The following is a 16,014-nucleotide window of genomic DNA, read 5'->3' as shown; positions in this document are numbered from 1 at the left end:
GGTGGCCTAGGTGGGGGAGGTGGCTCGGGAGGGGCTGGACCCTCGGGGATCCGGCTGTGGAGACCCGTCTAGTCCCGAGGCGGACCCAGCTCCAATCAGAAGCCTGACGCTGGGCGTAACTTTGGCCAGCCGGTGCCGCTGCGGGCCTCGGTGTCCCCGCCGTGTGTTCAGTGTCCCAAATCCTTAGACCTGGTGGGCGGGGTGGGGGGGATCAGAGGAGTCGGATTTAACTCCTCCCCAAACTCACCCCCACCTTTGGAAGGCTCCTCACCCCTGGAGGTCTCCTTTGTGGCCTAACCTTCGACCTTCTGTCAGCCTGTGACAGGTGGTCCTACCCTTGGGCAAGTTCTCCCAGCCCTCAGAGCCGGCTGATCCATCTGTGCTGTGTCCCGGGGAAACTGCGACCTACGGCAGCGGCTGGTCAGTCCCTCACTTTGGAACAGAGTAAATTTGTAGACAGGAAAAACAAGAGTCTGAGAGAGAACGGCCAGGCTTTTCCAGGAGGCAAAGCAAAGGTCTGGAGAGGCTCTCGCGGTGGATTGGTGGGGTGGCAAGGGGACTGTAGCAAGGACCTAGACGCGCATCTGAGTAGGGCAGTGGAAGGCCGGGCTCTTTTGGATCTCTCAGAACTTGAACGAGAGGAAGAGAGAATCAAAGGAGGGGTGAGGTGCACCTTTTAGAAGGGATTCCCCCAGTCTCTGAATGGAGGTTGTGCTGAATCCTGCTGTGCACCCCAGTGCTGAAGGGCCTCTCCTCTACCCACCATACCGGACAGTCTGCCCCATGACGGCAGCTCTGCAGAGCAGAGACCCAGGCAGCGGCTCCTTTCCAAGTAGGCAAGCAAGGCCCTGAGGGAGGTGAGGCTGCGGGCATCCAGTCTGGCCCCAGAAAGACAAGGGAGGGAGCAACAACTCCCAGCTTCTTCTGGAAGACTCATAGAGCCCCCTAGGGGACGAGGCAGGACAATACAGTGAGAATTTTAAGACGCAGAGACCGCAGTTTCTTTTAGCACCTCACTTTGCGTGTATGCCTGTGTGATACTGGGGGTTGCGTTCACAACCTTTGCACCGAGCTATGGTCTCAGGTTTTATTTATTTATTTATTCGTTTATTTATTTGTATTAAGACAGGATCCCAAAAAATTAACTTATCCATCAGGACTGGTCTCAAGGCTTCAACCCTCCTGGCTCAGCCTCCCAGAGTGCTGGAATTACATTTTTGGTACTAGGAATTAAACTCATGACGTTGCACTTGCCAGGCAGGCACTGAACCGCTGAGCTATATCCCCAGCCCTGTGACTATACTTTTATTTTTTTCCATAATTTTATTGATAAATAGCAATGAGATACTTTCACATCAAATTGGTAGGACAATTTCAATAATTAACACATTGCATACATTCCTCCCAGTGGTTAATTGCTGTACAAGATGCAGGCATAATATCCTATCTACAAGCACCATTAGAACAAATTGCTCTATTCATTAAGAGAATGTAACTATATATCTATCCTAACCACTTTGAATACACAGATACAAAATGGACATTCATCTGTATGCCCTTTTTTGTTAAGTTCCATTATTTGAATATTATAGGTGTGTTAACTCAGCAAAATAATCTAAAAGAGTTCAGTAGTCCATAATAGTATTGGGTCTTCCGCTTCACTGGCAATGTCAGAAATTGTTGACCTGAGTCCCCTACAGCTCAACATAACACCATGGCTTTACTTCTTCTTCTTTTTTTTTTTTTTTTTTTTTTGTGGTGGAACTGGGGATTGAACTCAGGCCCTTGCGCTTGCTGGGGAAGCACTTATTCCACTGAGCCATCTCCCCAGCCCTACTTCTTATATTTTGTTTTTATACTTTTCTGCCGGGTGGTTAAGACCAAGGTAAAGCATGACCTATGCAACAAGAGTTGTAGCTTTTGGGTCTGAGAAGGTCAGTGAAATCCCCTCAGGATTTATCCTGAGATCCTGTACCTCAGATTGTTTGTCAGTGTCAGCCATGTGGATGAGTCATGACCATTGCTTGGCCAATGTGCTCTCTGTGGAAGCCTGAGAGAATGTTTTCTCTCCATATGACTCTCCTTAGGCACACTCTACATCATCGATCACTTTCCTCTTTGGCCCCATAATCTCCTTGATCAGAAAATTTGGGACACTACCGAGTTACATGACGTTACAGTACAAGTTCTCATATGTCCTGAGTCTTAATTGATCTTGGAAGCCTAGGGCCAAAATGTTGGCTTTCCTTGAAGCCCTCCTTTTCATCTAATTTTGGTCTGCAAACTTAGGTTGTTAACCATCCAGAAGACAAGCTTATTGTTATTACCATACAACTTAGGCTGTTAAACTTAACCTCACTATCTGTCTGCATATCAAACATTTTAGGCATAATATGGAACAGGTATTTTTCTTTTCTTTTTTTTAAAATTAAACATTTATTTATTTATTTATTTATTGTGTGTGTGTGTGTGTGTGTGTGTGTGTGTGGCCAGCTCAGCCCACCAGGGGTTGAGGCTGGCTGGCATGTGGTGCTGGGAGATCGAACCATGGTCCCTGTGCTTTGCCAAGCTTGTTCCAAGTAGGTGCTTTAGACCACTGAGCCATCTCGCCAGCCCCGGAACAGGTATTTTTCATCAAGTATTGATATGTTGAACTTTAAGTCCCTACAGAATATGATAAAAAAATTTAAAAATTAGAATATATTTTAAAAATAGGCATAGAATTATATACTTCTTATGTTTAAACATAAGTCCAAAAATCTCACCATATACAACCTTGAAGCAGGACAGTCCCACAATATTCCTTTTCCTGTCTTTTGCTTTCATTCACCACCCCTTTCTTTTTGAATAACCATCTACCTGAGAGACTTCATAGCAGCAACTGGCCTGTCTGTGACTATACTTTTAAAAGGTAAGCTTTGCCTCAGCTTTTTAAATTGTTCTTTCTTTTGTGTGTGCTTTTTTTTTTTTTTTTTGAGACAGGGTCTCATTCTATAATTCAAGCTGGATTGAAGTTACTATGTAGCCCAGGGTGGCGTTAAACTCATGGCAATCCTTCTATCTCATCCTGCCAGGATTACAGGTATGTTACCATGCCCAGGCTGTGTGCCTCACTGTATTTATTTATTTAGTTGTTACAGGGTCTCAAAGCCTGGCAGGATGGTTCCACTTGGCCGTGGGAACCAGGCGAGCATGAATTACACAAGCAAAAGAGTGGGGCTAGAGCACGCCTGGTACCTCTGAAAAGGAGGCTGTGGCCCACACTTTCCACACATGTCTCACAGGCTGGTCAGAAGGTGTAAGTGTAAGAACATAGGAGTGTGTGGGACTTTGGTGAACAATGTGTGTGGTTGGGAAGAGTTTTGCTACCTATCCCTGTATGTCCTCCCTCCCTTTCTTAGAGGGACCCATGCTCCTCACTTCGAGACCAAGCCCCTTCTCTCAGATGATTTTGCTCTTGGTGATTTCCCGGTGTGAGACAGCCTCCTCCAGTACACCAGATCTTACAGAAGAAGTGAAAGAAGTCAGGGTTTCTCCCTGCCCCGCTGTAGTATGGCCATAGCAAAGTCACCAAGAGAGAAAAAAACATTAAAAACTTCAAGTTCCTGAAAAGCAGGGAAACATCTAAATTCACACCTTTGTCATTACCTAGGCTAGAACTAAGGTGCTAAAATCTTGAGTGCTCCGAGCCTGGCCTGATGGCCTAAGCTGTAATTGCAGCACTCTAGGAGGCTGAGGCAGGAAGATCACAAGTTCGAGCCTACCTGAACAACCTTGTAGTGAGACCTTGTATCAAAATAATAAAAATCTGGGGATGTAGATCAATGTGATTGCCTTGGATTTAAAAAAAAAAATGCCGGAGACCTCATAATCCATACCTATGCTAAATTTGGTCCGAGGCAGCGTCTGTGTGGTTAGGATCCCAATGGGGCAGACAGTGTGGCTCCTTCGGAGTCCGCACAGCGAGCGGAGCCTCCTCGCAACTTCCACGGATGCTGCTCCAGGTTGCCGGATTCAGGAAAGGTCAAAGAAGGGTCTGGACGCCCCCTAGCGGGAGTTCTGGGACGGGTAGCACTAGTTCACTCCAAACCGAGAACCAGTGGTAATCGGCAGGCTCTAGCGAGCAGGGCCAGGGAGCGAAGACCGACCTTGCATCTTTTTCCTCCGGTTGTCTCCCTCCCTGCCCCTCGCCGAGGTCCTTCTAACAATAAGATCTGGTCCTGTCACCCGTGCTTCAGCGTCGGCGGTTCGCGACAATAGCCAGTGTCCGCAAGGTCCTCATAGCTCGGGCCAGGCAAGGGAAAGGCGTACGGTCTTCTTTCCCAGTTGAGACTGGCGTGGAGCCCAGAAGGACTCTCGGGATACCCCGCGGTCGGAGAAGGAGGGATTGGCTGCCGAGGGCTCGGCCTCCCGGGGCGTGTCCTGGAAGCCCCGCCCCTCGCCCTTGATGGAGAGTCGCAAGCGCTGAAGCGTCTGACAGTGACACGAGACGCCGTCAGTGCCCGCTGATCGCATCTCGTCGGGGTCCTACCATGCCTCGGGGAAGCCGCAGCGTGGCCGCCCGGCCAGCCAGGTGTGAGGAAGACGGGGTCCCGGAGGGCCGGGATTAGGGAAGTGTGGGTCTCCTCCCAGGACGTCCGTGGGGTGACCTTTGTTGCTATAGCGCCATCTTGGTGGGGGGAGGGGTGGAGTGCAGCAACCCCAATTCTAAGACGGAGGTCGCTCACATTCCCTGGGGGAGATGGGTCGTTTCCAGGCATGCCAAAGCCCTGGAGTCCGGCCAGGATTAATCCTGCTTCTTTCCACCTCTGCAGCCGCCCAGCCGCAACTTCTGCCCACCCTCCCGCGCACCCACCACCCTCAGCTGCAGCCCCGGCTCCAGCTCCGTCTGGCCAGCCAGGCCTCATGGCGCAGATGGCGTCCACTGCCGCTGGAGTGGCTGTGGGCTCGGCGGTGGGACATGTCATGGGCAGTGCCCTGACCGGAGCCTTCAGTGGAGGAAGCTCAGAGCCTGCCCCGCCTGCTGCCCAACAGGTGAGCAGCAGGTTGAGGACTCCTCAAGGCCACTGAAGTTTCCTGGTGTATTCCGAGTGCCCTCAGGGCAAGGACTTTGACTTGGAAGGGTGCTACGCCTCACTTTGCTGTTGGGCTTAGTGTCCGGAATTCCCTGGCAGGCTCTCTCTGCCTCTTCCTTGAGGCCAAGGCCCCAGGAACTGACACCAACCTGTCCTTTAAAGATGGTGAAACCATCTGGCTCCCGTGGCTCAGAGACTTGCCCAGGGCCACTTAACTTCAGTGGGAGAAAGGGATGTTGGCTTTCCCAAGACTTTGTTCTCACCCTTAGTTCTAGGATGTAGCTGCTGGGCCCAAGGGTGCAGGGTAGTGTGCAACCATGGTGCCTGTTCCATGATAACCTGTCCCTCCCTCAGTGGGGCCTTACCAGTCCTGAGCCAGATCCAAACGCTGCTTGGCAGCTGGGTCAGGGCCGTGAGAATCAGTGTGGCTGACCCAGGAAGGTGCTAGAACTTGTGGGGGTGGGGCGCATCCTCTTGAGACTACATGCAGAGTACAAAGTTTTCTAGAACCTGCAGCTGCCTAACGTGCCTATTTTGAGGAAAACCTGTCTGCTTCTGCTGAGTGGCTTTTTAAAAAATATTTATTTATTTATTTATTTGGTACAAGGTCTTGGTACACAGCTTGGACTCGTAGTGATCCTCCTTTCTCAGCCTCCCCAGCACTGGAATGATAGGCGTGTACCATCACACTGGCACTTCATGTGGTCCTGGGTATTGAGCCTGGGTCCTTGCACTTGCCAGGCAGGCGCTTAGACTGCCAAGCTATCTCCCCAGTCTCTGCTGAATGGCTTTGAGCAGGCTGATGGCCTTCACAGATGGAGCGCCCAGCTCATTCAACTTACCTTAGACCCTTGGGCATCCAGGCTGGGAAATTGGGGAGAGGCAGGCAGCCCTCAGCTTTGGAACCCACCTGTGGGTACTAACCCTAAGTGACCCTGCTGCTTCTTGAAATGTCCCTCTAGGCCCCTGTTCGTGCTGCCCCTCAGCACCTGCAGATGGGACCCTGCTCCTACGAGATCAAGCAGTTCCTGGACTGCTCTACCACTCAGAGCGACCTGTCCCTGTGTGAAGGTTTCAGTGAGGCCCTGAAGCAGTGCAAGTACAACCACGGTAAGCAAATAGACTCGGCCCCAGTGCAGTGGAGGGGGCAGACCCTCTTCTTGCATCTGCAGGGTGACCACCTGTGCACCCCATCCCCACAGGTCTGAGCTCTCTGCCCTGAAGAGGCCGCTTTGGACTCATGCGTCAGCTCTGACATGGCTCCCAGGCCATCGGTCTGCACCCATCCCATTCCCTCACCGACAGCTGGACCATGATGACAGACTGTACTTGGGATTAGAAGTAAGGATGAGGTTTCTTACCCCACAGATAACCCAAGACACAAGCATATAATTAAACTGTTTATTTTAGAACATAGCCCATTGTGTGCCTTCTTGCTGGCCTGTCTGCCAGGAGCACCGTAGGTGAGGTGGGTCAGGGTAACGGATGAATGGATGTCTCATTGTGATGGGCCGGGAGGAGCCCTGTTGTAATGTGCGCTGTGGCTACCCAAGGACAGACCACTTTGGGGAGTCCAAAGCGAGGTGATAAGGCATTGGCGGGTGACCAAGGGCATCTCACTCTGGAGACTGCAGCCCAGGCAGGAGCCCCTTATCTCTGCCTCTCAGGGGTACCTGCTCCTTCCACTCTTACTGTGTCTGCCTCCGGATCCCATTATCCTCACCCACATTTTGGCACTGCCCCCACCCCCGCCATGCCTCGCGTGTATGTGACCTTGCCCCTCTTGCTGATGCAACTTCTCAGTGACTCCAGATTCCGCAAGAGGACTCCTGCTGGGTTGCTGTCTGTTTGCACCTGATCATATGAGACAGAGGTCAGAGCCACCCCCTTGGATCTGAGTCCAGCTTGGCTACTTGGGCTGTTGTGTGCCAAGTCACAGGGCCTGCTGGAACAGAGGAGCAGGCCATTTGAACCCAGCACAGACTGCTTTCTCCAGCACTTTTTCCTGGTATTGGACATGGAACCCCGGGCCTTACATATGCTAGGCAAGTGCCCTATCACTGAGTTACATTCCCAGCTGTCACACACACACACACACACACACACACACACACACACGGTGATGCTAGGAATCTAATCCAGCCCCTTGTGCATGGTGGGCAAACATTGTGCTATGCACCGAGCCCCTATTGCGTCGTGTCCTTTTCTACATGTCAGTGCTGAGGACTCTCTTGCCCTAAGGGACTCACATTCCAGCAAGGTGGGACTCATCTCAAGGTACATGCCTTCTATCTGAGGGGTCTGTATGTGGAGTGGGTTGAGGATCTGCCACTGCACATATGTCTGGCCCTTGGGAAGGGATCCCACTTTAGCCTGTGTCTCTCTGGGCATCCATACCTTCCTCACACTGGGCTCCTGGCCCCAGCTAGCGGGTCTTGGATGTTAGTGAGCTCACTCTTTGGGACCTTCGAGTGCCTTGATCCTGCTGGCCACGCCGATTGCCCATGCGTCTCCTCCTGCTGTGGCCTGTGGCTGGGAGGCCTGACAGCCAGCACAGCTCCTCTGGAAAGCCCAGGAAGCCCTGTTGCTGGGGACTGGAGAGTGGATATGCCCTCCTCCTGGGACTCTGTGCTGACACTCACCTGCCAGCTCAGGATACCAGTCATCTAGGTTCTCCAGTAGGGACACATAACGGGTGGGGACTCCATCTTCTCCTGTGGATTGTGGAAAGGACAAAAAATCCCTGACTAGCCTGGTGGTTCCAATCCTACCCTCTACTCTGGAATTGTGCTGGCCTGGGCAAGGGAGACAGGACGGTACTGGGTGAGGCCAGGTTGGAACCTGGTCCTGGCCATGGTAGGGGACTGGGTAGGACTTGGGTTGCCTGGGACCTGCTGTCCTTCCCTTATATTTTATTGTCATTGCAGGGAGTCTTGGGCTCCACTCACTGATAACCTGCACAAGAACATAGGTCCCTCGCTCCTGCAGCAGGGAACTGCCCATGGAGGGGGCTGAGGAAGTCCCCTCCTCTGAGTCCTCACTCAGGTTGACCAGGTGGCCGTCTTCAGCCAAGAGGGCGATGGTTGCTGGAGGGCACGAAGAGAAGCTGGGCAGAGCTGGCACCCCTGCTTGGGGGCTCTCAGCTCCTTCCCATCTTACCTTCGGGGGGTACCTGCCCTTTATGCTTCAGGTGGGCAGTGAGGGTCACCAGGCTGCACCAGGGGTTGACCAGCTCCCTGTGGCCAGCTGAGGGGCAGAGGCAGAGGTGAGCAGGTGGCATCTCCTACTTTCCCTGCAGTCAAGGTCTTCTGCCTCCGCCTCCAGTTTTTCCCCTCCCTAGGGCTGTGACTGGGGCACAGTAGTCCAGGCAAAGTTTGTTTGAACTGTTTTCAAGACCTCTTCATCCAGCTCTCTCGAGTTGTGAATAATTAGGATTTATGACTGGGGCTCATGATTTAAATTACCCACACTGACCAGGACCGGCCATGCCCCAAGCACAAGCGTGGCCTACCTGCCCTACCCACTCGCCCAACCCCTAATCTGATCCCAGGACCAGACTGCCTTCTTTCAACTAACCCTGGCAACTCTGCCTGACACCTCTGGCACAGGGAATATGCAACTATAGCTTCAGGTATCTGATGCCAACTGAAGTTTGAGGACCACTGACTGGAAGGTGAAGAGATAGTACTGTTTTTAAAAAACTGAAGAAATGGCCTAGGATTCAGCCCACATATTCCCCTCAAGCTTTTGGCTTCAGGCTCTTGCTCATTTTCTTATAAACCTACCTCCCCCAAACCCCATCCCTGCCCTCTCTGTAACTCCTTCCTGCTACTGCCTCCTCACCTCCTCCTGGAAGAGAAAGGCACACCTCAGAGTGTGTCCCTCCCTTCCCCGCCTTTGGGGACAAGGGACCCCACTTACCTCCAAACATCACGGTGATAAACATGGCTGCAGCAGTAAGGAGGAGACAGCTGGAGGGGGATTTGATCCTCCACCTCCGGACTCCCCAGCTTGAAAGGGTCTGGCCTGAGATTTACTCCAGGGTGGGGTCCCGTTGGGGAGATGGGAACATGTGAAAGTCAGATGGTCTTATGCCTGGGTCCCAGCTCAACCACTTGCTCAGCTAGTCCTAGACCTCCTGCCGCTAGCTCCCCCTAGCTCCTAAGCTGTCTCCATGGCAGTGGGAGCCGCTAAAAGGGCTGGCCAGGAAATGCCTTACCCTCAGTGTCTGGGTAACAGAAGCTGACGGGGCGGCGCGGGCATTCCCTAGGCAGTGCTCTAGTCAGGATCCTAGTGGGAGCTCTAAGCTGGGGGTCCAGGGATGTTCAAGGTGCTGACCTGGGAGCTTACATTCCTCACCAGAAAGACAGAGCTCCCAGCCTGAAAGAGGTGGCAGGTTCGTGTCCTTACCAACTTCAGCAGACTCTCCACCACCCAGGGACTCCCCCGTGCTGGCTTTCTTTCCCTCTCTGCCATTCTCTTCTCTCCTTGCCTTCCACTCTTCCATCACAAGAAAAACATCTTGTCAAGTTTATCAAGGTATAAATTGCACACATTAAAATTTTCTCTTTTCTCTCTGTATCCTCCCCCAAATAAAACTGCTCTTTTCAATAACTTGAAGGGTTTTTTTTGTTTGTTTTTGAGATACTAAGGACTGAATCTACCTCCGCACTGAACTATATCTCCAGCCTATTTATTTACTTATTTATTTATAGGTGGGTTTGATAAATTAGCAGGTAACACTCGAACTTGTGATTCTTTAACTCAGATTCCTAGACTGCTGGAATTACAGACCTGGGTTGCTACGCCCAGCTTGGTGTTTTCTCTTTCTTTCTTTCTTTCTTTCTTTCTTTCTTTCTTTCTTTCTTTCTTTCTTTCTTTCTTTCTTTCTTTCTTCTTTCCCCAGTTTGATTTTGAGTTTTGACAGATTTCAATATAACCAATCACCATAGTGAGGCTCCAGAACATTTGGACTACCACTCCCACCAAATTCCTTTATACCTTTGTAGTTAAATCAAAATGGAGGCACTTTTGTCAAGTTCTAATCAACCCTCCCCAAAACAAATAAAGCTGGGAGGTCAGAGAAGAAAGAAAACCTCTACATGTATATCTGACAATAATAGTTATGCACAACACCCCTGCCGGAACCACAGTCTTGTTCAAAGGCCACCACAAGCTCGCACAGCAATGCCTCTGTGAGCACAGCTGCCTGGTGACTGTGTGTTTAGTCTTGAACTGATGCCACGCTTGTTACTGACACTTGTAGCCGAGGATGATTGCTGCAAAAATACTTTAAGGTATCCATTTCACCTTTCAAAACTTCCTTTTGGGGGCCCATCAGATAGCTCAGCGGACTAAAGTGCCTGCTTAGGAAGAGCACAGCGTCTGGGGTTCGATTCCCTGCTGGTCCTGCCCTCTGGGCGCGCTGGGACAAAGCAAAAGAGACTGGGCGCGGTGGCAAGAGCCTGTAATCCCAACACTGGGAAGGCTGAAAACAGGAGGATCACTATGAGTATGAGTGAGACTTTATAGACCCTGTACGAAAAAAAAACTTCCCTTTGGTTCAGCCTCCTTGGATACACTCCTAGGTTGCTTAGGTGTATGTATATTCCTTTAGGAACGTTACTTTATCCCCAAATAAATTTGTCTCTAGAAAATCTCTCTTGAGTTGTTACATAGGCTCACGTAGCTCTTATTGCTGGTGTCCACTGCTCTTTTTTCTGTGCCTGCCTTTTCCAGAATGTCATATAAATGGAACCACATACTATGGAGCTTGTTGGGTATGGCTTCTCTCATTTAGCATGATACATTTCAAGTTCGGTGTACAAATGGTTTCCTTCCTATCGATGAGGGGTGTCTCATTGTCCAGATGTACTACAGCTTGTCAATTTATCCATCTGCTGTTGTTTTGGGTTTTGGAGATAGCGAATAAAGCCTGCACAGATATTTGCCTGCAGAAAGCACAGGCTTTAATTCCTCTAGTAAGTTTTCTAGGGATTGCCAGGTCATCTAGTGAGTGTATGTTTAGTTTTATGAGAAACTGCCAAACACAAACATGTATTTTCCAACATGCCCTCACCATTTTGCATTGTATTGCTGTCTCGTGGATCCACAGTGTGTCACAAGCACATTTTTTTGTTGTTAGTTTTCACTACTATCAGCTTTTTCTTCTTCCAGTATTGCGGCTTGAACCCAGAACCACAAGCATACTAAGCATGTGTTCTACCATTAAGCTATACTACCAGCCTTCTCATCAGCTCTTGCCATCATTTCTTGTCTCCTACTTTTTTTTTTTTTTTTTTTTTTGTATTTTAGGGAAGGGTCTACAGGGTGTTCAGGGTCTCACTACTAGGTTGGACTCAGTAATCTACATGTTTATAGCCTCCCAAGAGCTGGGATTACAGGCATGTGCTTTAATCTGCTGAGCTATTTGGCAGCCCTCCTATGTTTATCTGTCCTTCTTTGTCCCCTTTTAACTTCTCTTTGTTCTCACACTTAACCTTACTCTCTGCTTCTTTATGTACTCATCCTTAGACTTTTTTCTCTGTCTCTTCATCCTTCTTTTCCTCCTTGCCTACTGCCTCTCCTCTCTCTCTGCGCTCTGTCTCCTGCCCTACCTTCCCATGATCCTCTACTAGACTCTTCCAGCCAGAGTATCAGGCAGATAGCCTCCTGCTTAGGCTATATATCTTGACATCCACAGGACAGCAAGGCAGGAGGAAGTGGGTCTTCTCTGTGGCTTACCAGTACACTGATTCTGGTGGTGGGTGAGCGCTTTCTCTTGGATGACATCAGTGTTTCCATTGGGTAAGTGGAGGTACACACCATGGGGCGCTTCTCTGGGGACCCAGACCTACACAGCACAGCTCAGGAAGCCCTGAGTATGAAGACTCCAGTACTTGTAGTCAGACTCGAGAAGGAAAGGCCGCCCCAGGCCTGGGGCCACCGTGCTGAGAGTCAGCACTGCTGTCCAAGGAGTTCATCTTTGTGTGCCATGGAGATCCTTAACGAGGTCTTGGGGATGGAGAGGGGGCTGTGGAAGGGCTTTATAACCTCCCCCAAGGCAGTGCTGGAAGCTTTCTTTGAGTTAATAAAAGCATATTGGTTGGTTGCTTTTTTTTTTTAATTTTAGAAATCATTTATCATTGGTCATTACACCTTTACCAGAACAAGTATAATTTAAAGAAATTATACAAGCCACTTCTTCTCATGCTTTAATATTTGGCGATGTTGTTTAGCTAAAATAGTTCATTTGTAAAGCCCACCTTTAGTTACATAGAAGAATCAGAAACTTTATCAGAATTAGAACCTTTTACAAATGTTCTAAGAATTCTTAAGCTGCACTAAAATTAGAAAAACACTAATTTTAATCTGCTCTAGAAATGATCACGGAAAGTATAGCTTTTAAAACATTTGGTAGTTTCTGTGGTTTTTGTATTAAGTGGTGTCATTATAGGAAACCCAACTAAAACTTGATCACATTATGCACTATAAAATAAATGCAAAAATAGGGGGCCAGGGAGATGGCTCAGTGGAATAAGCGCTTCCCTGGCAAGCGCAAGGGCCTGAGTTCAATCCCTGGTTCTGCCAAAAAAAGGCAAAAGTAATCACCTTTTAACAAAAATTGTCTATGAAATAATTCCAAGTATTAAATATATGATTTAGTGGTTGTCTGCCACAAAACATGAAACAGAATACATTCACTGGATTGTTTTTCACTTTTACTTAGTTTTAATAAGGGTCTACAGGGTCTCAGGGTCTCACTACGTAAATTGGACTCATAGTGATTAGCCTGTGTTCAGCCTCCCAAGAGCTGGCATTACAGGCGCATGCCACCATGCCTAATCTCAATTGCCATCTCAGTGTACCCCTAGGGCAGAGCCGGGGATCAAACCCCAGCCACTGTGTCTGCCTAAGCAGGCACTTTCAAATGATGTAAACCTATTCATGAAAAAAAAAAAAAAAAAAGGTGTTTGTGACCACAAGGAGCTACAAAGTAATTATACTCAAATAACCTGACATAGCCTTAGCAATTATAAAACCATGATTCCAACATGTGACAATTTATGTTAAGTAATTGTAAAACACTAAAAGCCGTGAACAACTATTTCTGTGCTTAAGTATTAAGTGTTCTGTTTAAGAGTGCTCCACTTGAGTAGCTATTTTTTCAGTTAATATAACCAGTCTGCAGTAAATAATAAAGTACAAATCCAAGGAAAACAATACCTTTACTAAGGTACAAAACTTCCGGCAAACCCATAGAGTATTCTTCAAATACTACATAACAAGCTGGGTATGGTGGTACACACTTGTAATTCCAGCACTTAAGAGGCCAAGGTAGAAGGATCGCCATGAGTCTGAGGCCAGTCTGGACTACATAGTGAGTTCAAGCCCAGCCTGAACTACATAGCAAGATCCTGTCTCAAAAAAGAAAGCAACAACAAAAAGCTCCAAAAACCCCACCAAAATAAACACAGTAATACAGTATTTCTGTTGGAGTCACATGTTGCTAACTGATTTTCATTCCAAAAATATTTAGCATGAAATATTTTGGTATTTCCATACAAAAAAAACCCAATCCAAAACACTGTTATTTTTAGCAGAACAAGTTATTTTATACAAATTAATGTCTTTTACAACCAGACAATTTCTCCTTTTAAAGTGAGTTCCCCCCTCGTGCGCTCTACTCTAATTTATTTTATTTTAAATCTTTTATTTACTTATTTATTTGGCACAGGGTCTTGCTATGCAGCCTGGACTCATAGTGATCCTCTTGTCTCAGCCTCCCCAGCCCTGGGATTACAGGCATGCGCCAGGTTTGGGTGGCCTGCACGGTATGCCCAAGGTTCCAGGGCAGGCAGAGTATACGGTACCAGGGATCGAACTGGGTTTTTGCACTTGCCAGGGAGGTGCCAAGCTACCTCCCTAGCCCACTACTCTAATTTACAGCATCAAGGCAACTATGTATATGGAAGGGATGAATCTGTCTGCTTTGGTCTGGAGCTTGGTCTAAAGCCGGGTACAGTTCCAATGTCCAAAAAGCTTTAACATCCTACCTTAAGAAGATTCAGGGTTGGGCCAGCCAGATAGCTAAGCAGACTAAAGAGCCTGCTTAGGCAGAGCACAGCAGCGAACAGGAGGGTTTATCCCCAACGTGCAGTGCCGACCCTGCACCCGGGTTGCCCTGAGACGGTGATTGAGACCAGGTGTGGTGGTGAGCCTGTAATCCCAGCGCTTGGGAGGCTGAAAGGAGGAGGATAACTACAAGTCTAATCTGTGTAGCAAGACCCTGTAAAGTACTTTTTAAAATGTTAAGTCATTATACTATATAGGCAGCTAAGTTAGGTAGAAATACAGGCAGTTAAGAGCTGGAGATACAGCTCAGTGACATAAGTGCGTACCTGGCAAGTACAAAGTCCCAAGTTTGATCCCTGGCATCTTGGAAACAAAACAAAAACAAAACAACAAAAAAGAAAAGAAAAGAAACATATGCAGTCAGACAGGGTTAGGTCCTCAAGGGAGTCAAAGCACAGCATGAGAATATATCACAATGGGCGCTATAAGCACGTCTTCAACAGACTGTCGAAGCTGTTACTCCAGGTGTTAAAAAATTCCTACCTGAAAGACAATGCTATGATTATTTCTTTGGTATGGGGGATCAAACTCAAGACCTTGTGCTTCTGGGGCAGGCACTTATGCCAATGAGATATCTCCTTGGCCCTACTGTTCTATTTTTATTTTTATTTTTTTTTTCAGTACTAGGGATTGAACTTGGGATCTTGAACTTGTCAGGCAGGTACTCATGCCACTGAGCCATATCTCCATCCCCCAGAGAGGGGGTCTCACTCCCCAGCTCAGACTCATAGTGATCTTTCTTTCAGCCTCCCCAGCTCTGGAATGACAGGTGTGTACCACCATGCACGGTTTTGGTGGCCCACTGGACTGGCTTGGGTGGGGCTGGCACAGGCACATGGTAGGGGGATTGAACCAGGTCCTTGCGCTTGCCAGGCAGGTGCTTAGACTGCTGAGCTACCTCCCTGGAACCTCAATAGTTGTATTTAAAAAATAAAAGATAAATACATTGTCAGCTAGAAGAGGCCTGGGGGGACCTGCTGTTGCATAACAAATTTATCATGTTTTCACAAAGGCTGCCACGGCATCCACCCGTATGCTTTCTCCTGCTGAAGCTGTTCTTCACACTCAGCACTTAATTTGTGTACTACTCGTTCCACTGCTTCTCAGCCTTCGTTAGCATTTCAAGTAATCATGATTGCTGTAAGTCCTTCTAGGTGATGCTGAGGCTCACTCCTTTCACTGTGAATACAGCTTTCTGTTTCGAAACAATTTTTTTCTGGGTTCTGAGGATGTAGCTTAAATATAAATCTCTCATCTATTGAAATCGTATTTGTAGATGAAATACTGGTTTCAGGTTCCAGTGCTTTCTCCTGACTACAATGTTGGTAGGCGATGAATCTGGAGAGTGGTCCCATATGCGACGGCAGGACGCAGCCACAGCGGCTGAAGCAGTCAAGCTACCTCCGTCTTGAGAAGAGCCTCCTGCCTGGACAACTGCAGCCATTAGTCATGTATCTCCTGATGCCACACCTTTGCAAAGGTAGAGATAAATGCCCCTATTGTTATTGTTGAAATCCTTTGCTCATCAGGTATCGAGGCCTCCACCTGAATCCAGCTATTGTCTCCTGTCTATCTTTTCCTCATTCCTGCTGCTGTTTCTGCCTGGGCTACATCAAGGGACCAGTGAGTCCCCAAGCTACACAGCACTTTTGCACATATGTTTTGGTTCTTCTTGCACCAATAATAGACATCATAGTGACAGGCAGCTCCTCCCAGTGAGGACAAGTCTGTAGCTGTGCCAGTTTCCAGAGGGACTTTTCTAGCAGCAGTTACAGGTTTTGTACATTTCTTTTTTTTTTTTTTT

At 48.4% G+C, this 16,014-nt stretch overlaps 2 protein-coding genes across 2 annotated transcripts; one reads left to right on the top strand and one right to left on the bottom strand.

Annotated features, from left to right (window-relative positions):
* Positions 1 to 4,433: 4,433 nt before the first annotated feature.
* Positions 4,434 to 6,491, top strand: Chchd10 (coiled-coil-helix-coiled-coil-helix domain containing 10). Its single transcript, XM_004636309.2, has 4 exons — positions 4,434 to 4,573; positions 4,815 to 5,034; positions 6,038 to 6,185; positions 6,278 to 6,491. The coding sequence occupies exons 1-4, from the start codon at positions 4,533 to 4,535 to the stop codon at positions 6,295 to 6,297; spliced, it is 429 nt and encodes a 142-aa protein (XP_004636366.1). The 5' UTR covers positions 4,434 to 4,532; the 3' UTR covers positions 6,298 to 6,491.
* A 1,009-nt stretch (positions 6,492 to 7,500) lies between these two features.
* Positions 7,501 to 9,077, bottom strand: CUNH22orf15 (chromosome unknown C22orf15 homolog). Its single transcript, XM_004636355.2, has 6 exons — positions 8,997 to 9,077; positions 8,235 to 8,321; positions 8,024 to 8,161; positions 7,847 to 7,849; positions 7,718 to 7,789; positions 7,501 to 7,637 (listed from the first exon to the last, which is right to left on the bottom strand). Exons 1-6 carry the CDS (start codon positions 9,019 to 9,021, stop codon positions 7,501 to 7,503), a joined length of 462 nt encoding a protein of 153 aa, XP_004636412.1. The 5' UTR covers positions 9,022 to 9,077.
* Between the last annotated feature and the right edge of the window lie 6,937 nt (positions 9,078 to 16,014).

Source organism: Octodon degus, unplaced genomic scaffold, assembly GCF_000260255.1.
Source record: "Octodon degus isolate 3935 unplaced genomic scaffold, OctDeg1.0 scaffold00079, whole genome shotgun sequence".
In the NCBI taxonomy this organism is placed as follows: domain Eukaryota; kingdom Metazoa; phylum Chordata; class Mammalia; order Rodentia; family Octodontidae; genus Octodon; species Octodon degus.
This window is presented reverse-complemented; position numbering and strand designations above follow the sequence as displayed.